The 27,989-nt window shown below is 47.9% G+C and overlaps 1 protein-coding gene across 1 annotated transcript in view; it reads left to right on the forward strand.

Annotated features, from left to right (window-relative positions):
* Window positions 1-13,676: 13,676 nt before the first annotated feature.
* Window positions 13,677-27,989, forward strand: part of RAB3B (RAB3B, member RAS oncogene family) — a gene marked incomplete at both ends in the record, with an annotated part of 41,570 nt that continues 27,257 nt past the window's right edge. The window contains 2 exons of the mRNA XM_079535388.1: window positions 13,677-13,697; window positions 18,025-18,252. Of these exons, the coding sequence (XP_079391514.1) occupies window positions 13,677-13,697; window positions 18,025-18,252 (249 nt within the window). The remainder of the gene's footprint in view (window positions 13,698-18,024; window positions 18,253-27,989) is intronic.

Raw genomic sequence — 27,989 nt, forward strand, 5'->3', positions numbered from 1 at the left:
CCGCTCAGGGTAGCAGCCACTTTGTGTGTTGGATTGTTCCTTGGGAGAGAACAGGATGAAACTCATCCTGACTCTCTCCCTGACTATGGCTCTGTCCATAGTTTCATTTATCTGGGATGGCCTTGTCCGTTCCAGCTCTCATGGCCTGGTCTCTGACAGCGAGCAAAAGCTGGCCCTCCCTGAAAAGCAGCTGCTCGCTGACACCCAGGGCCAGGCCTCCAACTGGCTCCATCAGCTTGGACTTTCTCACAGATGGGTCCAATACAGGCTGAGCAGAGTCAGAATTGCAGAGGTCCCAAAGCAGCAGACCAAAGGCACAGAAGAGCAGGCCTTCACGGGGCCCTGGTGGTCTGGCCTTTCAGTGCTCCCTGTCAGGATCTGGAAGAGTGTCAGCAAGATGGTCCCTGCTCAGGAGCTGCAGCCTGTCGACACTGACCACTAGGCTTCAAACTGGCCCTGTAGGCTTGGCCTCTCCTCCTGCCCCAAATGGCTTTGGTACAGGGTCAGCAGTGTTCCTCTTACAGATGGCCTGTATGACCAACCCCTGGGCACCAAGCAGAAGGCCTTCAAGAAGCCCTACTGGCCTGGCCTTTCAGCGTACTTCATCAGGATCTGCGAAAAGGGTCAGCAAGATGGCTGTGCCTGCGGAGGATCAGCATTGGACACGCTGTCCCATGGATGTTTGGCTTCCCAGTCACAGAGAGACCAGAGCACAAACCAAGGCTCTGAATTTGCACGTGCAGTCTGTCTGTAGGATGTTAAGCATGACAGGGTCATTTGTAGCTGGTTCAGCACACCTCCAGACCAGCGTTGCAGGGATCACACCGCTGGCTCACCAGTTTTCCTTCCCAACAGTGAAGCGGCAGCAGCAGCAGCCGCTTATCGTCGTGCTCCAGAGTTTGCGCTGCCACCTCACACGCGGGCACGGTGCGAGGGACCAGCTCTCCTCACCAGCAGCCTCCCGACGCGATCCCCGTCCCCGAAGCGCAGCGTGGGTCGAGCGACACGCGACGGGATCCCCGCGGGGCTCGGAGCTCACATCCCGCCCTCAGCCCCAGAGCAGCGGGCCGGGACCGCGCCGCGGCTCCGTTCCGCTCGGGCGTTGCCAGCGGCTCCGCCTCCGCAGCCGCCTCAGGTGCCGGCGGGGGGGCGACTCCCGCCACGCGAGCACCGGCCTCGGGATCCGAGCACCGCGCTGCCGCTCCGCTCCTGCCCGCCGGCTCAGGTAGGAGTCCCGTCGGGGCGCCGTCCGCGCCGCGGGCGGGAAGGCGCCGCGTCTCGCCTCACGTCGCCTCGCCCCGTCCCGCTCAGAGGCCCTCGGGGCGGCTCGGGGTGCCGGGAGCTGAGCGGTGCCGTTCGGGTGGTCCGTGGGACGGCGGTGCGCGCTGTCGGTGCCCGCGGGGCGCGGAGGACAGCGCTGTGTTTGTGCTGACGGATCTCTGCAGCGGCTGCACAGCAGCGGGGTCACTGCTGGGCTCACACAGCCGTCCCGTTCCCGTGCTACAGGCGCGCCCTGTGTGCGCGCCGCGATGCGATGGGGCTGTGGCGGTGTTTCGGCTGCGAGGCTGCAAAAAAAAGATGCAAAGTTGCATCTGCGTACTGCCGAGTGCGAGCACGCAGCTCAAAGCTGTTCTTCCCTGTTATTTGCACCTGGTGGTGACGGTGCGCGTGTTTCCTGAGCCCTGGGTGCTGAGCGCTGCTTCCAAGGCTGTGCTATCGGGAGGGTTTGTAACGTAGCTCAGGGGGCAGGAGCACACACCGGCCTCCGAACCAAACTGCCTTGTAATTCTGACAGAACTGTGCTGCTCTCATTTCAGATTGGATGCACTAAGTCACAACTAGAGAGTATAGTGGGTCCTAGGCTTTATTATCTCAGTTTCTTACTACATCTCAGGTGTAGCAAAGCAGCAAACGCAGCGTTGATGAGCACGCTGGCTGTCATTATCCCATAATGTTGGTGTTTCGAGGAGCTTTTCCTGCGGTCTGATGCCGGTCAAAAAGGGCCGATGACAGAGCTGCGTGGCAGCACTGCGTGTTTTGGGTCTTTACCTTGCGCTGGCTGGTCCCAGCTGCAGGAAGGGGATGTGTGTCTTCCCAGGCCTCCCCAGCACACCAGTGCCTGGGAGCTGTTCATTAGGAGCTCCCAGAGAAATATCCCAAGGCAGTCATTTCAGCTGTGCTTTGGGCCACAGAGTTGTGTCTGGGGCTCATAGTTCTGCAGTGCCTAGTGAACTGTTCAGCTTCTGGCTTTCCTCTCAAGTGAGCTTTGCACACTGCCCCCAAAGGCTTTTGAGGTGAATCGTGTTTCCATTTGCCTAACGGAGCCACCACTGAAAGGAGCCTGGATGTGGCTCTGGCCACGGCTCCTTCTTGCTGACAAGTGCAGGGCAATGCCCAAAACATGAGGGGTTTGGGCCCACTATCCTGCTGGGCAGAACGTCCTGTGCTGGGGACAGCAGCAGTGCCAGCAGGCTTCCAAGTCCTCCCCAGCTCTGTCACAGTCTCCTTTGTGACATCACAAAGCCGGCATGACATCAGTCTTGGCACAGTCACGCTGGCAGCCTCCCGCAGCTCAGATACGCAGGGCAGCCGCTCTGTACTGGAGGTTACCTCTGGAGCTCCGCTCAGGGTAGCAGCCACTTTGTGTGTTGGATTGTTCCTTGAGAGAGAACAGGATGAAACTCATCCTGACTCTCTCCCTGACTATGGCTCTGTCCATAGTTTCATTTATCTGGGATGGCCTTGGCTGTTCCAACTCTCATGGCCTGGTCTCTGACAGCGAGCAAAAGCTGGCCCTCCCTGAAAAGCAGCTGCTCGCTGACACCCAGGGCCAGGCCTCCAACTGGCTTCATCAGCTTGGACTTCCTCGCAGATGGGTCTGGTTCAGGCTGAGCAGAGTCAGTATTGCAGAGGTCCCAAAGCAGCAGACCAAAGGCACAGAAGAGCAGGCCTTCATGGGGCCCTGGTGGTCTGGCCTTTCAGTGCTCCCTGTCAGGATCTGGAAGAGTGTCAGCAAGATGGTCCCTGCTCAGGAGCAGCAGCCTGTCGACACCGAGCACCAGGCTTCAAACTGGCCCTGTTGGCTTGGCCTGTCCACTTGCCCCAGACGGGTCCGGTACAGGGTCGGCATAGTTGTCCGTGCAGAGGTCTCAAAGCAGCAGACCAAAGGCACGGAACAGCAGACCTTCACTGAGCCCTGGTGGTCTGGCCTTTCAATGCTCCCTGTCAGGATCCAGAAGACTATCAGCAAGTTGGTCCCTGCTCAGGAGCAGCAGCCTGTCGACACCGAGCACCAGGCTTCAAACTGGCCCTGTTGGCTTGGCCTGTCCACTTGCCCCAGACGGGTCCGGTACAGGGTCGGCAGAGTCATCACTGCAAAGGGCCTGAAGCAGGAGCCCCTGGGTATGGCGAAGAAGTCCTTCAGCTTGCCATACCCCCTGGACCTCCTCTGGGACTACACTGCTCGGCACACATTAGCTTCGCTCGTTATGGGGGCGTTGGTAGTCATCTTCATTGAGTGCCTACTGTGGATTGCTCATCGTCTCTGGAGATAAGCAGAAAGACCTCTGGAACAGGTGAGTGATTGAGATGCATTGCAGAGGAAAGGGGGCTGCTGGTGGGGAGAGGGAACCACAAAGACCTTGTCCGTGAAAGCTTTCAAGGAGAGCAGTCTCCCAGAGGTCCAGTACCTCTCCCCAAGGACTCGCTCATTCGCAGGGTGACACCCACTGGAAGCCCCCTGTGGAACACGGGGCCTGCTGGAGGTGGTGCAAGCCCCATGTGCTGCACTGAGCAGTCCTGTGAGGGTGAACTACCTCCAAAGGAAGCCAAGCCCTGAAAAACAACGCTCTGTAAAACGAGCCTTTTTCCCTCTCACTGTGATCGTCCTCTGTTCACTTCCAGAGAACAGAGGAAATGGTGTGAGCTTGTAAGAAAAAACTGTTCAGAGCAACAGCTGTGAGCAAGAAAAAACTGTTCAGATCAGCAGCTGTGGAGCAAGACAAGTGGCACGAGAACCAAGGACGCCTTTAGAAGAACATCTCACGACTCTAATTGGATAAGCTTCTGTGTGAACGACTGAAGAGTGTTTTTGCAGAATGCTCTGCTAACATGTATAAACAAAGTAGTGCTTAACAATAAAGCAGAATAACAGCTTTTAACCACACTGGTGTGCTGTTATGTCTCTAGCGTGTCCTGAGAGTCCAGAGACTTCCCCACATGAGCTTCCATGGGAAAATGTCAGAGAAAGGAGACTGCTAATGGTTACGACCTGGTTAGAGATGAATAAAAGGCACACCTACTGGAGGACGTGTCATTTTGGTGCCAAGGGGCCCGGGGTATGAGTACCACAAAAGGCGGTGCTGCAAGAGACAGCCGCTGTGTGCTGCTTTTCTGTCTTTTCTATGTATTCTGAATATGTTAAGTTTGTGGTCACCATCTATTTCTGGCCAAGTACTTCAGTTTACAATTATGTTAAACAATAATTTGTAAAACACAGAAACAACCTGAGCAAAGACACCAGCACAATAAGCCTTCCTCTTCCCAGATGAGCCCTGTGTGTCCCCAGCTGCAGGAAGGGGGACTCACTGTTACAGAGGGCCCAGAGCAGCAGCCACTGGGTAGGGACCAGAAGTCCTTCAAGGGGCCCTGCTGGCCTGGCCTTTCAAGGTACCCTGTCAGTCTTGGCACAGTCACGCTGGCAGCCTCCCGCAGCTCAGATACGCAGGGCAGCCGCTCTGTACTGGAGGTTACCTCTGGAGCTCCGCTCAGGGTAGCAGCCACTTTGTGTGTTGGATTGTTCCTTGGGAGAGAACAGGATGAAACTCATCCTGACTCTCTCCCTGACTATGGCTCTGTCCATAGTTTCATTTATCTGGGATGGCCTTGTCCGTTCCAGCTCTCATGGCCTGGTCTCTGACAGCGAGCAAAAGCTGGCCCTCCCTGAAAAGCAGCTGCTCGCTGACACCCAGGGCCAGGCCTCCAACTGGCTCCATCAGCTTGGACTTTCTCACAGATGGGTCCAATACAGGCTGAGCAGAGTCAGAATTGCAGAGGTCCCAAAGCAGCAGACCAAAGGCACAGAAGAGCAGGCCTTCACGGGGCCCTGGTGGTCTGGCCTTTCAGTGCTCCCTGTCAGGATCCGGAAGAGTGTCAGCAAGATGGTCCCTGCTCAGGAGCAGCAGCCTGTCAACACTGACCACTAGGCTTCAAACTGGCCCTGTAGGCTTGGCCTCTCCTCCTGCCCCAAATGGCTTTGGTACAGGGTCAGCAGTGTTCCTCTTACAGATGGCCTGTATGACCAACCCCTGGGCACCAAGCAGAAGGCCTTCAAGAAGCCCTACTGGCCTGGCCTTTCAGCGTACTTCATCAGGATCTGCGAAAAGGGTCAGCAAGATGGCTGTGCCTGCGGAGGATCAGCATTGGACACGCTGTCCCATGGATGTTTGGCTTCCCAGTCACAGAGAGACCAGAGCACAAACCAAGGCTCTGAATTTGCACGTGCAGTCTGTCTGTAGGATGTTAAGCATGACAGGGTCATTTGTAGCTGGTTCAGCACACCTCCAGACCAGCGTTGCAGGGATCACACCGCTGGCTCACCAGTTTTCCTTCCCAACAGTGAAGCGGCAGCAGCAGCAGCCGCTTATCGTCGTGCTCCAGAGTTTGCGCTGCCACCTCACACGCGGGCACGGTGCGAGGGACCAGCTCTCCTCACCAGCAGCCTCCCGACGCGATCCCCGTCCCCGAAGCGCAGCGTGGGTTGAGCGACACGCGACGGGATCCCCGCGGGGCTCGGAGCTCACATCCCGCCCTCAGCCCCAGAGCAGCAGGCCGGGACCGCGCCGCGGCTCCGTTCCGCTCGGGCGTTGCCAGCGGCTCCGCCTCCGCAGCCGCCTCAGGTGCCGGCGGGGGGGCGACTCCCGCCACGCGAGCACCGGCCTCGGGATCCGAGCACCGCGCTGCCGCTCCGCTCCTGCCCGCCGGCTCAGGTAGGAGTCCCGTCGGGGCGCCGTCCGCGCCGCGGGCGGGAAGGCGCCGCGTCTCGCCTCACGTCGCCTCGCCCCGTCCCGCTCAGAGGCCCTCGGGGCGGCTCGGGGTGCCGGGAGCTGAGCGGTGCCGTTCGGGTGGTCCGTGGGACGGCGGTGCGCGCTGCCGGTGCCCGCGGGGCGCGGAGGACAGCGCTGTGTTTGTGCTGACGGATCTCTGCAGCGGCTGCACAGCAGCGGGGTCACTGCTGGGCTCACACAGCCGTCCCGTTCCCGTGCTACAGGCGCGCCCTGTGTGCGCGCCGCGATGCGATGGGGCTGTGGCGGTGTTTCGGCTGCGAGGCTGCAAAAAAAAGATGCAAAGTTGCATCTGCGTACTGCCGAGTGCGAGCACGCAGCTCAAAGCTGTTCTTCCCTGTTATTTGCACCTGGTGGTGACGGTGCGCGTGTTTCCTGAGCCCTGGGTGCTGAGCGCTGCTTCCAAGGCTGTGCTATCGGGAGGGTTTGTAACGTAGCTCAGGGGGCAGGAGCACACACCGGCCTCCGAACCAAACTGCCTTGTAATTCTGACAGAACTGTGCTGCTCTCATTTCAGATTGGATGCACTAAGTCACAACTAGAGAGTATAGTGGGTCCTAGGCTTTATTATCTCAGTTTCTTACTACATCTCAGGTGTAGCAAAGCAGCAAACGCAGCGTTGATGAGCACGCTGGCTGTCATTATCCCATAATGTTGGTGTTTCGAGGAGCTTTTCCTGCGGTCTGATGCCGGTCAAAAAGGGCCGATGACAGAGCTGCGTGGCAGCACTGCGTGTTTTGGGTCTTTACCTTGCGCTGGCTGGTCCCAGCTGCAGGAAGGGGATGTGTGTCTTCCCAGGCCTCCCCAGCACACCAGTGCCTGGGAGCTGTTCATTAGGAGCTCCCAGAGAAATATCCCAAGGCAGTCATTTCAGCTGTGCTTTGGGCCACAGAGTTGTGTCTGGGGCTCATAGTTCTGCAGTGCCTAGTGAACTGTTCAGCTTCTGGCTTTCCTCTCAAGTGAGCTTTGCACACTGCCCCCAAAGGCTTTTGAGGTGAATCGTGTTTCCATTTGCCTAACGGAGCCACCACTGAAAGGAGCCTGGATGTGGCTCTGGCCACGGCTCCTTCTTGCTGACAAGTGCAGGGCAATGCCCAAAACATGAGGGGTTTGGGCCCACTATCCTGCTGGGCAGAGCGTCCTGTGCTGGGGACAGCAGCAGTGCCAGCAGGCTTCCAAGTCCTCCCCAGCTCTGTCACAGTCTCCTTTGTGACATCACAAAGCCGGCATGACATCAGTCTTGGCACAGTCACGCTGGCAGCCTCCCGCAGCTCAGATACGCAGGGCAGCCGCTCTGTACTGGAGGTTACCTCTGGAGCTCCGCTCAGGGTAGCAGCCACTTTGTGTGTTGGATTGTTCCTTGAGAGAGAACAGGATGAAACTCATCCTGACTCTCTCCCTGACTATGGCTCTGTCCATAGTTTCATTTATCTGGGATGGCCTTGTCCGTTCCAGCTCTCATGGCCTGGTCTCTGACAGCGAGCAAAAGCTGGCCCTCCCTGAAAAGCAGCTGCTCGCTGACACCCAGGGCCAGGCCTCCAACTGGCTGCATCAGCTTGGACTTCCTCGCAGATGGGTCTGGTTCAGGCTGAGCAGAGTCAGGATTGCAGAGGTCTCAAAGCAGCAGACCAAAGGCACAGAAGAGCAGGCCTTCACGGGGCCCTGGTGGTCTGGCCTTTCAGTGCTCCCTGTCAGGATCTGGAAGAGTGTCAGCAAGATGGTCCCTGCTCAGGAGCAGCAGCCTGTCGACACCGAGCACCAGGCTTCAAACTGGCCCTGTTGGCTTGGCCTGTCCACTTGCCCCAGACGGGTCCGGTACAGGGTTGGCAAAGTTGTCCGTGCAGAGGTCCTAAAGCAGCAGACCAAAGGCACGGAAGAGCAGACCTTCACGGGGCCCTGGTTGTGTGGCCTTCCAATGCTCCCTGTCAGGATCCGGAAGAATGTCAGCAAGATGGTCCCTGCTCAGGAGCAGCAGCCTGTCGACACCGAGCACCAGGCTTCAAACTGGCCCTGTTGGCTTGGCCTGTCCACTTGCCCCAGACGGGTCCGGTACAGGGTCGGCAAAGTTGTCCGTGCAGAGGTCTCAAAGCAGCAGACCAAAGGCACGGAAGAGCAGGCCTTCACCGGGCCCTGGTGGTCTGGCCTTTCAATGCTCCCTGTCAGGATCCAGAAGACTATCAGCAAGTTGGTCCCTGCTCAGGAGCAGCAGCCTGTCGACACCGAGCACCAGGCTTCAAACTGGCCCTGTTGGCTTGGCCTGTCCACTTGCCCCAGACGGGTCCGGTACAGGGTTGGCAGAGTCATCACTGCAAAGGGCCTGAAGCAGGAGCCCCTGGGTATGGCGAAGAAGTCCTTCAGCTTGCCATACCCCCTGGACCTCCTCTGGGACTACACTGCTCGGCACACATTAGCTTCGCTCGTTATGGGGGCGTTGGTAGTCATCTTCATTGAGTGCCTACTGTGGATTGCTCATCGTCTCTGGAGATAAGCAGAAAGACCTCTGGAACAGGTGAGTGATTGAGATGCATTGCAGAGGAAAGGGGGCTGCTGGTGGGGAGAGGGAACCACAAAGACCTTGTCCGTGAAAGCTTTCAAGGAGAGCAGTCTCCCAGAGGTCCAGTACCTCTCCCCAAGGACTCGCTCATTCGCAGGGTGACACCCACTGGAAGCCCCCTGTGGAACACGGGGCCTGCTGGAGGTGGTGCGAGCCCCATGTGCTGCACTGAGCAGTCCTGTGAGGGTGAACTACCTCCAAAGGAAGCCAAGCCCTGAAAAACAACGCTCTGTAAAACGAGCCTTTTTCCCTCTCACTGTGATCGTCCTCTGTTCACTTCCAGAGAACAGAGGAAATGGTGTGAGCTTGTAAGAAAAAACTGTTCAGAGCAACAGCTGTGGAGCAAGACAAGTGGCATGAGAACCAAGGACGCCTTTAGAAGAAGAAAGAACATCTCACGACTCTAATTGGATAAGCTTCTGTGTGAACGACTGAAGAGTGTTTTTGCAGAATGCTCTGCTAACATGTATAAACAAAGTAGTGCTTAACAATAAAGCAGAATAACAGCTTTTAACCACACTGGTGTGCTGTTATGTCTCTAGCGTGTCCTGAGAGTCCAGAGACTTCCCCACATGAGCTTCCATGGGAAAATGTCAGAGAAAGGAGACTGCTAATGGTTACGACCTGGTTAGAGATGAATAAAAGGCACACCTACTGGAGGACGTGTCATTTTGGTGCCAAGGGGCCCGGGGTATGAGTACCACAAAAGGCGGTGCTGCAAGAGACAGCCGCTGTGTGCGGGTTTGGGGGCACAGGCCTGGAGTAAAGGGAGGGAACTGGGCTGGGAGAAAAGAGGCATCTATGACTGTGAGGAGGCACAGGCACAATGAACCAGAAGGAGAGAGCACATCCTGATAGGACACCAATGTTCCACGTGAGATAATCTGGAGTGACCTTGAGTACACTGGGAGGTCCCATGTCCTAATAGGCACGCTGGCTAGCCTGGAAGGCACCTTTAAGGCACAGGATCAATGGTATTAATCCTGCTTACAACATCACACACAGCAGCCAGCATCCTTGACACTTTGGCGCTGCTCTTGCTGGAGAAATAAGTAAAGTACTGTCTTTAGGAATGAGGGAACAGAAAGGCGGCAGCCCCATGTGTTTTGGGGCCTTGCCCTGCCCTGGTTGGTCCCCAGCTGCAGGAAGGGGGACTCACTGTTACAGAGGGCCTAGAGCAGCAGCCACTGGGTAGGGACCAGAAGTCCTTCAAGGGGCCCTGCTGGCCTGGCCTTTCAAGGTACCCTATCAGTCTTGGCACAGTCACGCTGGCAGCCTCCCGCAGCACAGATACGCAGGGCAGCCGCTCTGTACTGGAGGTTACCTCTGGAGCTCCGCTCAAGGTAGCAGCCACGTTGTGTGTTGGATTGTTCCTTGAGAGAGAACAGGATGAAACTCACCCTGACTCTCTCCCTGACTATGGCTCTGTCCATAGTTTCATTTATCTGGGATGGCCTTGTCCGTTCCAGCTCTCATGGCCTGGTCTCTGACAGCGAGCAAAAGCTGGCCCTCCCTGAAAAGCAGCTGCTCGCTGACACCCAGGGCCAGGCCTCCAACTGGCTGCATCAGCTTGGACTTTCTCACAGATGGGTCTGGTCCAGGCTGAGCAGAGTCAGTATTGCAGAGGTCCCAAAGCAGCAGACCAAAGGCACAGAAGAGCAGGCCTTCACGGGGCCCTGGTGGTCTGGCCTTTCAGTGCTCCCTATTAGGATCTGGAAGAGTGTCAGCAAGATGGTCCCTGCTCAGGAGCTGCAGCCTGTCGACACTGACCACTAGGCTTCAAACTGGCCCTGTAGGCTTGGCCTCTCCTCCTGCCCCAAAAGGCTTTGGTACAGGGTCAGCAGAGATCCGAGGCCTTCACTGGGCCCTGGTGGCCTGGCCTTTCAGTGCTCCCTATCAGGATCCGGAAGAGTGTCAGCAAGATGGTCCCTGCTCAGGAGCAGCAGCCTGTCTACACCAAGCACCAGGCTTCAAACTGGCCCTGTTGGCTTGGCCTGTCCACTTGGCCCAGATAGGTCTGGTACAGGGTCGGCAGAGTTATCAGAGGTCTCAAAGTAGAGGTCTCAAAGCGGCATGGAACAGCAGGCCTTCAAGGGGTCCTGGTGGTCTTGCCTTTCAGTGTTCGATTGTTCGAGGGTGCACTCACTGCCATCATCTGTGTCGCTGATGAAGATGTTGAAGAGCACCGGTCCCAAGACCAAACCCTGAGAGACACTGCTTGTGACCAGCCTTCACCCTGACACAGAACCATTGATCACAACCCTTTGACTGCGTCCAGCCAGTCAATTCCTAATCCATCGAACAGTCCATCCTTCAAATCCACACCTCTCCAATTTAGAGAGAAGGATGTGGTGATGGACCATGTCAAAGACCTTGCAGAAGTCCAGGTAGATGACATCCATCGGCCTTCCCCTATCCACTGAAGCTGTCACTCCACCACAGAACACCACCAGATTGGTCAAGCACAATCTACCCTTGGTGAATCCATGCTGGCTGTCTCAAATCACCTCCTTATCTTGTATGTGCCTTAACATAGCTTCTAGGAGGATCTGCTCCATCATCTTCCCAGGCACAGAGGTGAAGCTCACCAGCCTGTAGTTCCCCAGGAAGTTTTGCAGTGCTGAGTGAGCTTTGATGAATGTGTGTTTTGATTGCTCCGTCCTTGGTACTGTTTGGTCTTTGACACTGTCAGGCTTATATCTTTGGGAGTGCTAGTTAGTTAAAACCTATGAAGTATAGAGGCACCTGTAATTCCACTTAGCAACCCTCCTGTATCACAGCATAGTGGACGTCAGAGCACAAAAAAACAAAGTAACTCACTCGTTCATGGCAAATGCTCTGCTGCAGATGTGAGGACAGAAGACAGCAGAACAAACTTCACCTGTACTGCAGAGCACTGGCCCCGTCTCCTCGTGATTCTGGTTTGTAGGTGGCTCCTACAAGACAAAACCAGTCTCCTGGTTTACTTGGTTTACTCAGGTAAACCAAGTTTACTCAGGACAGCAGCTTGCTTTCACACAAACGTGAAAGGTTTTAGACCTGGTGATGTACAAAGAGTGGTAAATATTTCTTGTGTGCTAAGCCTTGTTATGGTCAGACAGTAGCTCTAAGTCCTATGAATCCCAAGTAGCCAAGCTGGCTTTATTAACAGCACAGTTAGAAGCCAGGTCACAGCTCCCTGCAAGGAGCTGTGTTTCCATGCAGCACTACCCTGCTCCCAGCCCTCCCCCTGCAGAAGGACCAGCAGTGAATGCCACATGTCCTGGAATAGAGTTGCTGCGCATCTGCTCCGTGTGTTGCTGTGAGTGGTTTCAGTTTATTGTGCAGCCTTGGTATATTCAGTAGAGAAATACTCAAAGGTATTTCACAATTACCAGTTTATCCCAGGTGAAATCAAATGACAACTGTAAATCTGGAAAGTAAACAAGATGGGAACTTCTATTTCCTTACATTTTTTGCTATTGTAAAACTAAAGTAACAGATTTCTTCTTCCTGAGAGTTTTGTTCTGACCCTGAAATTGAGGATGTTGGGCAGGAAATGGGAGAGGCATGGTTCCAGACATGGAGAAACACATGCCTCGAGGAAATCCGTCTGACAACTGCCCCTGCCTGCTGCCTTGCATATTGTCATTGTGAATGCAGAGAGCTGATGGAACAGGGACAACAGCCGCAGGTTGAGTTTTGAGTTTTGTTCCACATCCACATCTGTTAAGAATTCCTAAATTCTAGATCTTTGATCCAGATCTAGATCTCCCAAATCCTAGACTTTTTAAAGCTCACATCTAAACAGGTAGTAATAAACAGACTGCCTTGCTTAAAGGTTATTCTTCTTTAGTTGTCATGCATATTATATATGCAACTTAATAACTGTGTGCAAATTCCAGACTAAATCCACTACAAAAAATCTAATTGTGAAGATTACTGGACTCAGTAATAAATCAGTTTCAGTTTTTGCTGTAACTAAGAAAGAAAATATTTTCTTTCTGTTTATGCTTTTGACTTATTTTTATTCTAGATCTAGCAATTCAATTGTTTGGATGACACTTCAAAAAAAAAGGTTCCTTGCAACCATTGACAGTGTTGAGGTGAGAGACAGAGGCAGCTACAGAGAACAACTTCAGAGGACAGGGCTGTGAGAACACAGGGAAACAAGCAAAATGTGGAGTAGTCTGGGCAAGTGCAAGGTGTCCCTTTGTGTGCCAAGTGGGACAATTATCAATTGTGTGGGTCATGAGAAAGGATTTGTCCTCCAATTGGTTCCAAATTGCTACCTAGAATAGGTGGCTGCAGCTTATTTCCAGAGTTTGAATTTGCCTGGGTGTTCCAGCACACTCCACAAGGCAGTGCAGTGTAAATTAAGGTAGCACAGCGGGGTTCACCCTTGTTTTCTGGAGAGGAAATGCATCAGAGATGAAATTGGCCTTCAGGTCATAGTAAATATGAGAAAGAGGACTGAATTCCGTAACACTTTTCTGGTCTAAATCTGGAATAACAATTGCTTTAAGGCAGGTATTGTTACATAGATGTGCTGTAAGGGGGTTGCATTTACATGTCCAGTTGTAATCACCGTGCAGCAGACTTTGACCCAGGCTGTGTGCAGAGCAGTACATGCAGGTGCATTTCAGGTGCTCCGTGGCTCTATTTCCTTCTAACAGGGAAGAAGGGTGTAACAATTCCCATCCGAGGTTTTGCATCCACTTCTAGAGCATCTCAGGAAATTAAACTTTGGATTAACCTAGATGACTTCTCTCTCATAAATTTTGTTTAAAACTTATAGATAGCTTCAGTTATCTACTGTTATCTCAGTGTCTGTTACTATCTCAAACACCGCTTCTCTTTGCTTTGTGTGCCACGGGGCTTTCCCTTCTACTTCCAGTGAAGGAAGTTCAGACCTTTATCCAGCAGTGTGTTTGCAGTCTCATCTATCTACTCATTAGTGTCTTACGTAATATTCTCGTTATCCATCTTTATCATAATCATGGTAATCCTTTTGCTTCTACATCGCAGGTTCAACAGTGACCACTCTTGATTCATATAACAGCAAAGCCTCCATCTGTCTCATGGATTATAGATCTAAATTGGTAACTATCGCTTGCTCGCCATACTTATTAGAAGTTTTGTTAACTGCTCATAGTGTGTTTTCTGCTTCTGATAAATCTCTCCTGTAGCCCTAGCATATAAGACCTTAAGGTCACGGCCTTATTTCCTGTATGAGCTTTCGTCTCAGAACAGCATGTATTGGCTGTAAAATCCCATTAGTAGATAGAGATCTAATTCAGAATTTAGTTTAAGTCATAAAATGGAAAAAAAAACCAAACCCAACACTTCTATTTTTTCAGACAATAGAGCACATAAAGGAGTGGGTTTTTATAATAGAGAGTTAACTTACTTGTGATCTGGAATATTTTTAATGTAGACATACTTCTTAATACTTTCTTGGGAAAAAAAAAAAACCAAACAAATTATTAATAAGTCTATTGAAAAGAGGTTATGCTGCATGTGAGTAATGTCTCCTGTGGATTACTGCTCAGTCCTGAACAGAAGGGGTGAAGAAGCCTTCTGGTTGAGCTGCTTTTTTGTTTCTTCCCTACCATGTACCTTACAGCATGGTTTCTGTCATCATTTGTATCATTCTTAGAGCTCCTGACCGTGTTCCTGTGAGCCTTGGCAGACTGCTGATCTATTTGTCCGTAGTCAAGAGTGTTGACTTCAGTACTACGTAACTCTTTTTTCTGCCTCCACCTTTATTTAGCCTCACTATTTTTGCTTTTAAGTGAGTATATCTGGTGATCTTTTTCTCTTCCTTCCACATGTGTCAGTGACTGTGGATAGCCAGGAGTCAAACAGGTACAGCTGTGCTTGTGACTGTGCCTCTCCTCTTGTTCCACGCTGTTACTGCTTAGTCCTTTTAAATCATGTACTGCTTTTTTTTCTGTTCTTTGTTGGCTGATCCTGAGTGCAGAAGCAGTAAGATGGAAGTAAGAAAAAGGAGGTTATGTCTCTGGAAAAAGGATGATTTGATGATGACAAAACAGTTAAGCAATCGTTTTTAAATTGCCACTGGTATATAAACACAAAGCATCTGTGGTAAATGTCAGTTTGGGCTTTAGACATAAAGCAGTAACAAATATTAAAAGATGCTGCAGCTGTCAGAATTGCACAGCATGTGTAGTATAGAGAGTGCATATAGATTGATCAGGTTAATACTTCAGATATTTCTTTCTCTGTAGTTTTAAGTGCCATCGATGCAAACCTATTTTGTTGTTAAGAGGGGTGGCTGACGGCAGGCAAGGAGACCCTCCCAAAGGCCGGAGAGACACTGACTGAGAAGGTGTTCTTTGGTGGCTAATAAGCTCTGATTAAGATTTTGTTGTACGAGTTTGAGGCTGAGATGCCTTAAATTGCACAAGGAGAGATTCAGGTTGGATAATAGGAAAGATTCCTTCTCAGCAAGACTAGTGATGCAGTGGTACAGACTGCCCCATGAGGTGTTGGGGTCACTGTTCCTGGAGTTGTTCCACAACTGGGGCAACGTGGCACTGAGGGACACAGTCAGTGGGCTTGGGGTTGGACTGGGTGATCTTAGAGGTCTTTTAGCGCTGTAATGATTCGATGAACTTCCTCTCGGTGGCTTAGCGACTGCCATCCCACTGCTTGGCTCCCCAAGTTGTGCTGCATCAGGAGCTGAATCAACTTCAGAAGCAGCCCAGCAGAACAGGAGAAATAAAAGAGGAATTATTTTCAGCTGGGATCTGCCTGTTCTCTGAACCAGCTCATTGTGGAGTCCTGACAAGGAAAAGCCTGAAGCAACAAGAGAGTGAGAGGAAGGTTGGGATGAGGATTAGGAGAAAGAAATTGGGAGACTTGGCTTGATGATTTGAGCACAAATTCTGAGGCAGCCCTTTGAAGGCTTTCAGCTCGAATGCTTGTTGAATGCAGCTTCAGTAATGATGTGCTATCAGGAATTAGTATTGCTGTCCTTGCAGTTTCACTTCAGTGATCAGAGGAGGAGAAGGAGGAAGCAAAAGTCAAATTCAAGCAAGGAGGTGGAATTCTCTTTGAAATGTTTGTGCTCCAGCACTGCCTGTGATGTTACAGAACCTGCAGCACCTCGTGCACAGCCCAGCCACCAGCGCCAGGCAGCGAGAGGTGTGCTTCTATGGCAACTGCGCTGCGTCCTCTGCAAGTATCCTCTGATCTTATTTTCTGCATTGTGCCTCTAACAAAGCTGCTCCAGCTGGTCGCCTTCTGCAATTGCTTTTTTAACTGGGATTGGAGAGTGGCATTTGTAGCCAGGTATGCTTTTGATTAGAGCAATCTAGGGGGGTAATGGAAGCAGCAGTGTATCATTTAAAAGAATGGCTTGGAGTTTGCAGGTGGTTTCCATAAAGGTGGTAATAGGAAGAAGACACTGATGGGTGGAAAACTATCTACCTCTAAATCTTTAAATTGCTTAGGCTTTTAGTAATGAAGTCATCTCGTTTTTCCACTCACGGAGACTTGAAATGGAGGAGTGGAGATTTTTGTTTTTTTTTTTTTTTCTTGTTATCAAGTGCAGGTGCATCGTCAATGGTACTTGTGGAATTACACCTCTGTATGAGGAAAAGAAGTTATTCAGAGAACTTTGCATTGTTCTTCAGCTCAGTGATGGCACAAATCAACTAATCTGGATTCCTAATTTCTGCAGCTGAGATTTCTGAGATTTGAGCTGAGGCAGTGAATGTGTGTGCCTGAGTGTGTGTGTCACCTGGATGCTGAGATGTGTTAGGAACTACAGGAGATGAATAGAAGAGCACTTTTCTGATGTGCTGGGGAGAAGAAAATTTGTACTTGGGTTGTTTTGGAGCATTTGCAAAGCACTGACTAGCAGCTGAGGTTAAGAACTGTGTGTATCAGGGCTGGATTGTATCCTGCAGAGAACTGCTTGTGGGAAGACGTGACTGCAGTGCAGCTGTTGGGTATCAAGCTGCTGCTGGAGCTCTTGAGAGCTGTCCTCACAAACCTGTGAAAGGTCTGTGTGGCCCTTTTTGTGTGGGAATGTTGCAGGTGTGTAATCAGAGATAAAGCAAAACCAACTCAGTTTAAACTTAAATAAAACATGCACAGCAATTTGTTTCCCCTCTGCTGGGAACTTAATTTAAACTGGGATATCAGCTTTACCTGGCTTTTGGACAGTTAAGGCTTTTTAAATACAGTGGAAATTAATCACTTTTTTCAGCAAGTGAAATCCAGTGTGTGAGTGAGATTTGATAAGAAAGTGGACAAGCAGCTGCTTATCAGTTCTGAGCTGCTATTGCCCCTGTTTGCAGGAAGCCCTGACTGCTTATAAGGAACCAAACCTTCATCTGCTTGACAGCGGATTGATTTTGAAACAGCCTCAATGATCAAAACTGTGGCATGTTGCAGGGTGAAACTTCCTTCCTCTCTTCTCTGTCAGTTAGTTCAGTCTGTTTCATTGTCTTCTGCTATGGTACAAATAGAGGTGAAAAGGCAGAGGTTTGTCTTCTCCTGCTGAGTGCTACAGCTGTGAAGCTATAGAGAAGCCCAGGTTTGCTTGGTGAGCTGAGGCTGTGTTGAGGTTTCAGACTCTGCAATTACTTTTTGGTTTCTGAATCCAGTTTAGGATCACAAGAGGATGAGGAGTCTAAGGCTGCATCTTTCATCTGCATTTTCTCATGTTCCCCAACTCTCTGCTCCCTTTAGATGATCTAAAGGGATCATCTACCTTTAGAAATACTGCCTGCAGCATTTTATCATGTTCTGTTTAATTGCTGTTTTGGGAGTAGGTAGCTCTTGGATGGATTTGAGGCTGATAGCTAAAATTTCTTTTGTCAACTGTTTCATCTTCTCCTGTTGCCAAGGTTTTTTATATATATATTTTTCTTAATCTGTAAATATGGAGGGTAGAACTTTCATAAGTATAAAAATGATGGTGGTGCATGAGCTAAAAATGCAGATTTTCCCTAGCAGTCTTAAAAAGAATTATTTAGTTTCACCTGCCTCACTGGCTGCTCCACAAACAGCATAGCTGGATGCAATGTCAGAGATTTTAGTTCTTGTTGCACTACTTATTTATGGGAGCAACAGAGATGGCAAGCTGCCGCTGGAGTAAAGAGTGCTGTTTCCCCAGTACTATCAGAACAGTCTGCAGTAGCCATCTGTTAGTCTCCTACATACAGAGCAGTGCAACAGGTGTATTTCTTGGGTCTGGAGATGTTAGAACCAAGAGAGGATAGCAGAAATTTACAGGCATTATTTAAAAGAAGTTTTCAAGGTATATTGCTCTTCTTTTAGTAGATGTAGTGCTTAAGTCATTAGAAAGAAGAGAAGCTGAACATATGGTATGCACTTAAAGGAAACAGGTTCTGAACTGTCCCTTTACAATGTTTGTCTTTTTTTTTTTTCCAGATGGCTTCAGTAACAGATGCCAGATACAGGCAGAAAGATACTTCGGATCAGAATTTTGATTACATGTTCAAACTCCTGATCATTGGGAACAGCAGTGTGGGTAAAACATCCTTCCTCTTCAGATATGCTGATGACACTTTCACGCCAGCCTTCGTCAGCACAGTAGGAATTGACTTCAAAGTGAAAACAGTTTATAGGAATGATAAGCGGGTGAAACTGCAGATTTGGGTAAGTGCCAGCATTTTCAACAATATCTCATACTAAACCCAGCAAAGACATGACAAAACTAGCTTGCTTGGAGATTAGATTGTTGTTATTAATACAGATTTTGTTGTTCATATGTTTCGTGTGGCTTTTCTTTTTATTCCTGCAGCATAGCTTTCTCTTCTTAAGTTGTGTTGCTGCTTCAGTTGACTGATAAGACTCTTGATTTTGGTCTTAAGCTGATGTTTTTCAGTGTTAGGGGTCAATGTATTATTAAACTGAAGCAAAACCCAAAGCAAATCATTAGCCTTTTCATAGAACCTTTTGAGTGAGCTCTTGTAGGTAAAAAAAAATTCAGTGAGCACTGAGTGAGTGATCTGTAGACAGAGCTTCTGCTGTCGCTTTAATACCCCTTGAATAAGGCAGTGGGACCTTCTTGCCTCAGAGATATGCTTCAAACTGCCTTGACAGAAATGGCTTCTTGGTGAATCAAATGGGAAGAGAGTTTGTGCAGGTGAGCTAGAGGGCCCGTCTGCTCATGGCTCCTTGCCTGACATGAATGACAGCCTTCTGGCCCAGTTAAAAAAAAAAAATAAAATGTTCCTGGGCTTCAGAGTTCCAGAGTGGAGGATCGAGGCCCAGCAATCGTGTCAACAGCTCACTACATTCCCTTTCATGGAAAGCAGGTGTGTTCTTTCATTCTATAGAGTTGCAAATGACTTCAGTTGCATTTGTACCATAGTGTTTGTACTGACAGTCCTTAACTCTCTGTGTCCCAATGGATTATAGAGTGTGTTTAAAAAAAAAGCCCAAGCTTGCATTGACCTATTTCAGAGTACCATGGGGCTCCAGCTGCAATTCCAGTTAGCAAGATTCTTCTGTTTATGTAAAAAGAAAATATCCAAAATAAGATATCGGGCTGCCTTTCTTTCAAATGATTTCCTGGAGCTAGCTCACCAACATGAAACAGCTGTTTCGTGGTTTCTCCCACAGATTTAAGCTTAAAGGTCAGAATTGAAGATTAGTTGAAACTGTATAGCATTTCTACCTAAACCCTATCGCAGCCAGCTAAGGTCAGTCTTCTAATTGAACTGTGAAGCTTGATTTATAATTTGATCTCTTATTACTGCATCTAAATCACCCTTTTCATTGTGAGTATTTTGAATCCAGAGTGAGAATCTACACTGCAGAAATGTATTATTGTTTACTGCAACAGTATGATTCATTTTATGTGTTGCTGGGTGTTGGAAATATCCAGATAATTTTTGTCAGGATGGTATCTCTGATACAAGCAGATTGTATTTGCGATCGCAGTGGTGGGCGTCCAGCAAGCAGGAGCAGCCCTAAGGCCACAATGACAGCTTTTTGCCTTGTTTCCCCCTTTGCCATGTTTGAGGATTTCAGGCAAATCCTTAATTCAGGTAAAAAACCTTAAACTTAAGCAAAGATATGCCAGGCTGATTCCTTTGTAGGTGCAAGCTGTAGAAGCTGTGATACTGGAGTTAACCAGCAACACTATTGATTTAAAATTTATGTTCAGTAAAAGGTTCATGTAAGTGCTTGATAGTTTCCAGACTGACTTGTGCTCTTCTCTATTTCTGTGTTCCTTGTGTGGATCCATGATGTGAGCTGTGGTTTAAGGACCTGAAACAGAAACTTTGTGTTTACTGCTCAAGGACAAAAAAACCCACAAAAAACAACAACAAAAAACAACCCCACGGAAAACATTATTGGGACTTATTTGCTCCCTTCCTGTCCTAATTGCAATTTCAGTGTATTCTTCTGGTTGCATGTAGTAGCATGGAGCCAGTAGCGTATCAAAACTACATTCCTGTATGCAGGAATGAGGAATCTTTCTACCAGCCTGTCCACTGATTTACTTTTTAAAATGATTTACAGCTGTTATTGAGTTTCTGTGTGTGTAGTTACCTGTAGTGCTTTATTTTACTTGTAATTTCCCAGTTATGTTGGCTTCTTAACATTGGTAAGTCTGAACTGAATCAGATTTAATCTGAAACTAAGAAAGGAAAGAGAAGGTGCAGGTCTTTAAAGGAACCATTTCAAATGTCTGCATAAAAGCAAGAGAGGAGCTCTTCTAGGATCACTGCTCTGAGCAGCTGCCTCTCAGTCCGTGGGTGCCTGCAGGTCTCTGGGAAGTGGATGCAGCTGCAGCATGCTCAAGGGGCTTTGCACAAGCAAGCTGGCTTTATGTCATGTAAATCTCAAGGCTGGGGAAAGTTCCCATGTCTGTCCTGCACCACAGTCCAGAATGATCAGTGATCTTTGGGACTTCCTGCGTTGACTTTTGCCTGTGCTGGTCAGAAAAGCAGGATGTTTGGGTGCAGGGCCCAGCTACCTGGAGATCCTTGGCTTTTCTTACAGGTAGGGAAACCTTGTACTGCTTGAAGTGCCAACCTGTCAGGTATCATGATCAAAGATGAGAACTGCACTGTTTAATTTTAACATAATTACCGGGCCTTTCACTTTGACAGTAAATTCTCAATTATTCAAACTGGTATTTTAAAAAGGCTTCTTACCAGTTGTGCCACTGACTGAGTGCCCTGGGAGATGACCCGTTTGTTTGAACAGACTTGAAAGGAAACTCTCTTTCTCTTGAGTTGGGGATGGGAGGAATGGGACCCATCAAAGGTATCTGTGGTGTGATAGCTCTGCTGCCAGAGAACAAAACAGTAAAATGCTCCTGAGAGGGATCATAGGGGATAGTTTTGTTTTCTTTTTTTTTTTTTCTTTAAAAGAGAACTGTAAGATCACTTGATTGTGTTTTAATTTCAAATCTTTCATGTCTTGCTTTGGTGATTTTGATGTAAATTGCATAAAAGCCCTTTACTGAGGAAGTTCACATTGTAGCTGGATGAGGTTCGCCAATTATCCTTTCTAAATTAAAATATTATTTATGTAAATATATTAATATTATGTAGAGTTTCTAATATCTGCATAAATATAGTTCTAGGATTAGACACTTTTTACAGCACTGCCAGCTGTAATAATAGTTCCACATAAAACATCTCCCTAACTATATATTTGGGAGCTGCTTTATTATCCCTCTCTGTATGTGTGCTGTACACGTGGCTACTGTTGTTCTTGGCCATTGGTTTTGTTTTCCCAGAGCTGCTAGTTAGTGATCAGAAAGGAAAGCTGTTACAATTTCAGATATTCATTTTTTTATTATGAGTAAATCTCAAAGGCAGCATTATTACATCCTTAGCAAACACATACAGTTCCCACTAAATGCAGTGCTTGGGTTGCCTAGCAGCTAGACAGGGCCACTCTGGCCAGATGCAAGTGGAAGCAAGGTGAATGAGTAAAAGGTTTTGGCTTCAGGTAAGAGCAGTGAAAGATTTGTTTTTCTTTTTCCTTCTGCACATTTTGATGTCTACTGATAATGACAGCAGAACTTTAGAGCAGTGTTGTGCTGAGGGGACAAAGTCTGGTCCTTCATGCTGGCTCAATCTAGGTTAATTCCATAGCTCCTTGCATAGCAATGTAGATTTACTGATGGAGAATCAGTGTCAGTGTTGAGCTCCAAACATCTGCACACCGCGCCACTTTGGGCACAGCATGGTGAATGATTTGTGTGAGGAATTTCATTGAGCTTTGTTGTACTTCTGTACAGCACCCTACACAAGTCTCATTTTTGTTGCGTGTGCTATAAGTATATAAATGTGATTAATAAAAAACATAACTAAATACAGGCTTTGGCAGCTGGTATCACAGTTGAAATTACTTGCAGCCCCCTTAAGCAATTTCAGGCTAAATTTAACTTCAGATTGAAAGGCAAAAAGGATGTGCTGTTCAGAGACAACATTGGTCCCTTTCAAATAAGTCTTGATTCTATGATACAGACTACAGTATGATTATTTTTTTTTTTAAGGTGCTGCTTATCAGACTTAAACTCCTAGGATGAGTACAGCTTTCTCTTTCCCATTAACAAAACTATTTCTATGGCTTAATTGCTGAAACCTGCAGGGGTCTGTGATGCTGGGGTGGATGTCTGGGACATGTGCTCTGGGGAAGAGGGTACAAAGCACCATTGCTCTGTATTTTTGGGAAGGATCTTTACCAACAGAAATATGACAACTGTTAATTATGCTGCTTGGCAGTTACCATTACAACACAGGGAAGTGTAAGCCAAAATAAAGGCCAAGCTGTGCAGCCATCTCCAAGGCAAATATGCAGTGTTTTAAAAAAGCTTTTTGTGTCAGTTGTTGCCTGGATGACAGGATGTTGCTGTGCAGCTCTACTCACAGGGTAGAGATTCTAAATCGTAACGCTGGTAATGAGGTTCACTCTTTCATTTAAAGGAGGTAAATTTAGAATGCCATCATACTTGATTGTAAATTTTAATGTTAATTGCACACTTAAGCTAACGCTGATTATGCATTTCAGATGAGAGAATCATCTATTCCCCTGGCATCCTATTTCCATCTCGTTTTTGATAAGTTCCTTATTAGTACTGGCTTTAAACTCTAGTGCCTGCACAAAGCTTGTTTCTAAAAAAAGATGAGTTCTGTAACTTTAATGTATAGATGGAATAGTGAAGGATGTCTCTAGAGATCTAATGAGCCTGATTCTGCCCAGTGGGTTCACAGCTGTTGTGAGATCCTCTGTTTTTACATATGAGGCAAAGAACTAAAATGGGTGAAGTTATGCTAGTGAAAAAACAACGTTCCTTCTTGTAAGGGAGGAGAGGGTTGTATCTTATCTGCAGCACTGGGGGATTAATGGGTCCCAAGAAGAAAAGTCATCATGGCTGATTGGCCATGAAGCACTGCTTCTGATGTTAAAACACAGTGTAGAATATCTGACCAGAGAACAGGTACTGAAAGTGTAATTCAAACCAAGGTCTTGGTTATACCTCAGTAGTGATGCTCCTGCTTTGGGAAGGACTTGATGCTTGTGCCACGCTGAATGTTCTTTAGAATTAGATTTAAAACCGTGCTAAAAGGGAGAGATGGAAAAATGTAGTGATAGAAACCTTCACAGTTCGTTTTTCTACTCGCTTAAAAAGGAATAGAGTCTTTCTGCTATTGTTTTTAGAGGCTTTTGAATTTGCTTAACAGCCTAAGCTTGCTGAGCAGGGCATTCCTACGTTGGCATTTAAACAGCTCTTCAGGTTTATTTCCGTTTACAGTTAATCACCTCAATCCCATTGTTATCTCATTAGATCTCTGTGTTACAGCAAAGGCTGAATTCATCTTCAGTCTGAGCTGTGATTCAGTGGAGTTATTCCAGTTCACAGTATTGGATTTCATCTCATTGCAGGGCATAATATGTTTGTGTGCTACACTTTCGCAGTTATCAGGAATATGGAGTATTTGACCCTGTTTGGTGCCTTTCAGGAAAATGAAAGTTGCAATCCTGCATTCAGAGGTGCTGTGCTGTATCCAACTGCAGGTGGTCCAAACTTTTAGCTCTTTCATAGAGGGAAGGGGCTGATGTCAACTTCTTGCCCAGTAGGGGAAAAGCTTTGTTTGGGAAATCTCAGGTGGAGTTCTTCAGTGTTGACAGGACAGAGGTGTTTCTGGCCCCCCAACCTTCCACATGTAATGCTTTTACAGCAGAAACCAGAAGGGAGATTTTTTGTGCCTTTCAGTAGAATGAGCTGTCATTTTACAAGGGATTTAGACTTGTGTGACTCAAAATGTTTTCCCGTGGTGCCTGTCTGGTCAGAATCACTGCTGTTACAATGTTATGTGAAAGATAAAACTGTGAAATAGTGACTAGACACATCCTATGTTTAAATATGCTTGGTTACATTGTGACTGGTTACAAGACAGAGCTGTGGATTGAAGTTATGACTTCTCGCAGTGCTTGCATCAAGTAAGCACATACTTAACCTGTATTGTATTTTTGGTCAGTAGAGAAAATGCAACTACTTATTGAGCTTAGTCACATTTGTACCTTTCATGCATTGTGTTGTCTACAGTACTGTACATGCGACACTTATGAGTAGGCTGAAAGGCTGAATTTAGAGACAAAAACACAGGATCTGGTTTTGAGGTGGGAGCAGTTGTATTCTATAGAACAAGTGGAGTATATGCACTAACAGTGGGAACTTCTTCAGTTATTTTCTGCTGTCTAGCTCTTTTAACATCATTCTGACTCATTAAACAGCATGAATTAAGCTTCCAGATATTGACCACTGTTTTTCTGTTCTTCTGTCAGCAAGGACTATGCTTAGTCACGGGGAGGGAAGGTCATATGCATAACCCTGAAGCATCTGTTGAATTATTGGAAAGAGGAATGAGCGGTGATCCCTCCAGCACGAGGAAAATGGTGATGTTATTCCTTATCCACAACATAAAACCATCTGTTATTGTCTTTTCTTTAAACAAACAGGTCCCCAGAACACTCTTGCCTGATAACTGTAGTTAAGTTGTGCTGAAGCCGCAGCGTAGCTGGAGGTCCTCAAGACCTGCATGGTCTTGTGCATGGGGGTGTCAGAGGGCAGCAGTGTCATGCTGTGATATTATGATGCTGACTTTGCTACTGATATGCTTGAAACTGAAACTGGGGAGGTCAGGAGAGTTTGAAACTTGGGGCAAGCAGCTGTGAGTGCAGCACATAGAGCACAGTAGCTTCTAACATGCGTTTATGAAATAACCTAATGTGATGTAAGGCTCAAATGATTGAACCTCACGTGTTATTTTCAGGAGTATCAGTGGCAGTGTTGGCTGGCTGGCTGCTTGCTGTGTGCCAGTGCTGGAGGCTAAAGTCATGGAGGAAGAACAGTGTATGTAGGTGCGTGCATACGCATGTGTTACTGGTGTCCATCAGGTGATACTGTCTCTCTGCTTTTCTTCTAGCCAGAGTGCTAAAATAAGAGGAAACACAAAGGGGATCTGTGCACAGGATGCTTACCAGGCAGGTTATTCACCCTAATGCTGCTTTTGCGTGGCTTGTTCAAAGACGCAGCTGCTGCTTTCTCTCTGTTGCTCTGCAGATGGGTGATAAGGCTGTTCTGAAGGTACCAGGTGTTTGAGTGCCATGGTAACAGCACGGTGCTCTGAGCTCTGCTGAGTGCCCACGATGCAGCTGGATGGTGGTGGGCTGCTTGGAGGCGGCTTTGCGAGTCCCTGGGAATTCCTTTGCCCGGTTGTCTGCAGGTCCGTTTTAAATTTTTTTCTAATTTAGTTGTCTTTGAAAGAGAGAAGAAAGAGAAATAACTCCCATTAAGTGTGTTTGGGATTGTTTGTATTACTATTTGAATTCTAGAGCTGCTTTGCGTTATTGGAAGGAAAAAAAAAAAGCTTTCCCATTGGAGTTACCACCAAAAGCTAAATTGCTTCCTTGCTGTGCATTTTACCTTCATGCTGTACGCTTTTCTGTATCACTCATCCTGTAGTTTTCACTTGGCTCTGTGTTATGCAGAAGTCAGATGGCACCTTTGTAAACACTTCTGCATTAACTGTAAGGATAGATCTGGCAGAATACAGCTGTAAAAGAATTTGACAGTTGAATTGTGCAGAGGAGTGAACAAGAAGAGGTGAGGAAAAGGATAGAAAGTTGATTTGTGTTTTTTCTATTTAGAAAAGAAGCATTCTGGCCGTGAGATAGCATGCAGTCAGTTTGCAGAATCATAGTGTCATAGAATGGTTTGGGTTAGAAGGGACCTTTAAGCTCCTCTAGTTCCAACCCCCTGCTGCAGGCAGGGACATCTTTCTCTAGATCTGGTTGCTCAAAGCCCCATCCAGCCTGGCCTTGAATGCTTCTGGGGAGAGGGTGTCCACAGCCTCACTGGGCAACCTGTGCCCAAGTCTCAATGCTCTCTCACTCAGTTGATGCACTGAATACGGAATAACAGTGGTGGAAATTAATAGCCAGACAGGACTGACCAAAGATTGCATTTGAGACTCTCCTGCATAAAAGGGCGTGATGGACCTTAACCTGTATACTTCTCTGTATCACTCCCAGTCCTTGCTGGCTTGTGAAGCTGCTGTTATTGCTTTCTGCTGCCTGAACCACTGCAGACAGTCCCTTCAGCACAGCCATTAGGCTGGTTCCAGTTGGCAACAGGATGAATGCTGAGTGCCAGACTCAGTCCTGTTATGTATCTAGCTTATTTCCATGTTATTTGAAAGTGCCCAAGCCTGAAGGTTTGTGTTGCGTGTTGGAAATGTGTTCCTTCCGAAAGCACTGCTTCCAAGAACTGTGGGGACTTGTTTGGTGGATTGCAGGCAGTGCAGTAAGCTCAGTATGGCTGGGTTCTGTGGGCAGGAAGCTGCAGACCAACCCTTCTGTGACAGCCTGAAAGCCACACAGGCTGTAGCCACGCAAAGCTGTTTGTGTCAGGGCATTGTGCTTCCTGGAAAGGGGAACGTGCATTTGGCACAGCTCTTCAGCCTGTTTCTATACACCCTTCCTGACCAAATCCTGTCTTGGGTTGTTTACCTAACTGTGAAACTTTGTGTAAAGCACAGAAGGGACTCTTTTGGGTTGGCTGATAACAGGAACTCAGTGCCACCAAATGAGTGGTATTTCTATACTGGTGCTCATAGTCAGCTGCTGTGCTGTAATTATGTCACAGCTAAAAATCCCTGCTTGTTTAAGGTTTGTAATCCTTAGATAAAATGTGTGCCTTCTTCTTAAGAATGCCCTTCATCTTGAAAACAGAATGCAGGAAAAATCACTGCTGCAAAGATATTAAACGAAGTAAATTTGTGGTGAGTGCTTAGTCTTCCCTGAGGCTTCAGGGTTTGGAAGTGCAAAATGAATCACTTCTTTTCACTTGTGCTGGTTAACCATTTATCCACGGGATAAGGAAGATGTTCTGCTTCTGTGATATGCTTGCTGCTGGTCTGATTTGTGTGCCCCGTGTTCTCTACTGTAGCATGTTCAAAGCTGTGGCTGTCATTCTGAAGTCTTGGAGATTTGTGAAATTATTTCAGGTTTTCTACTGAAATTCTAATCTAAATAATAATGTATGAGAGCCATGTCACTATTCTGTTGAGAAGCTACAGGATACCTAAAGGGAACAAATCCAAAAGAAGTCATTCACACCACTGTGGATGGCAAATTTTGACGTTGATTGCTTTGTATCCGAGTGTAGGAAGCGTGTGCAGTTGGAGGAGCTCAGGGAGGATCTGGAGCTCTATGACAGACTCCTTAAGGCAGCCACGGTAGAGCTCATAAATAAGGGCTGTGCGGACTTTGTTAATCTCTGAATTCGTTAATCTTTAAATAATCTTTCACCTAAATGCAAAAAATGATACTGATTTTTCTGGCAGTGTGCTTTTTAATGGCTGTGAGTGACAGCCAATGGCACCCGCACCACATAGCGGCTCAGAGTCGCTCGGCAGCTCTCCCACCCATAGCTCCCATCATAGCTTTGTTTTCCTCTGACAAGGTGTTTATACCTTCCAGTACTGAAAGTATTAAACACAGGTATCCCTTTTGCTCCCACTGGGGTTTTCAGAGCTTTCTGAAATGGCAGCCATTCCTTGTGTCTGAGAATGTGTCCTCCAAACAGAAGGTATTACATCATCCTGTAACTGCAAGAGGGTCAGCACAGTCGCTTTGGTGATTAAAAGCAGCATTTGTGCTTTTTCCTCTTTAAAGGAACAACTCTTTATCACCTAAAGGCAAAGAGGTAGAGCGTGTTTTGTTGGTTGTAATATCAGAAGCCCTCTTGGTATTTTATTTTTTTGGTTCTTGTTTGCATGTCCAAGAAGCATTGCAGCATTGTTAGTTTTTTTTAAATATATTTTTTGTGAAGGAAAGTGTGAATAAACCCAGAATAT

Source organism: Tetrao urogallus (genome assembly GCF_951394365.1).
Source record: "Tetrao urogallus genome assembly, chromosome: 5".
Lineage (NCBI taxonomy): Eukaryota > Metazoa > Chordata > Aves > Galliformes > Phasianidae > Tetrao > Tetrao urogallus.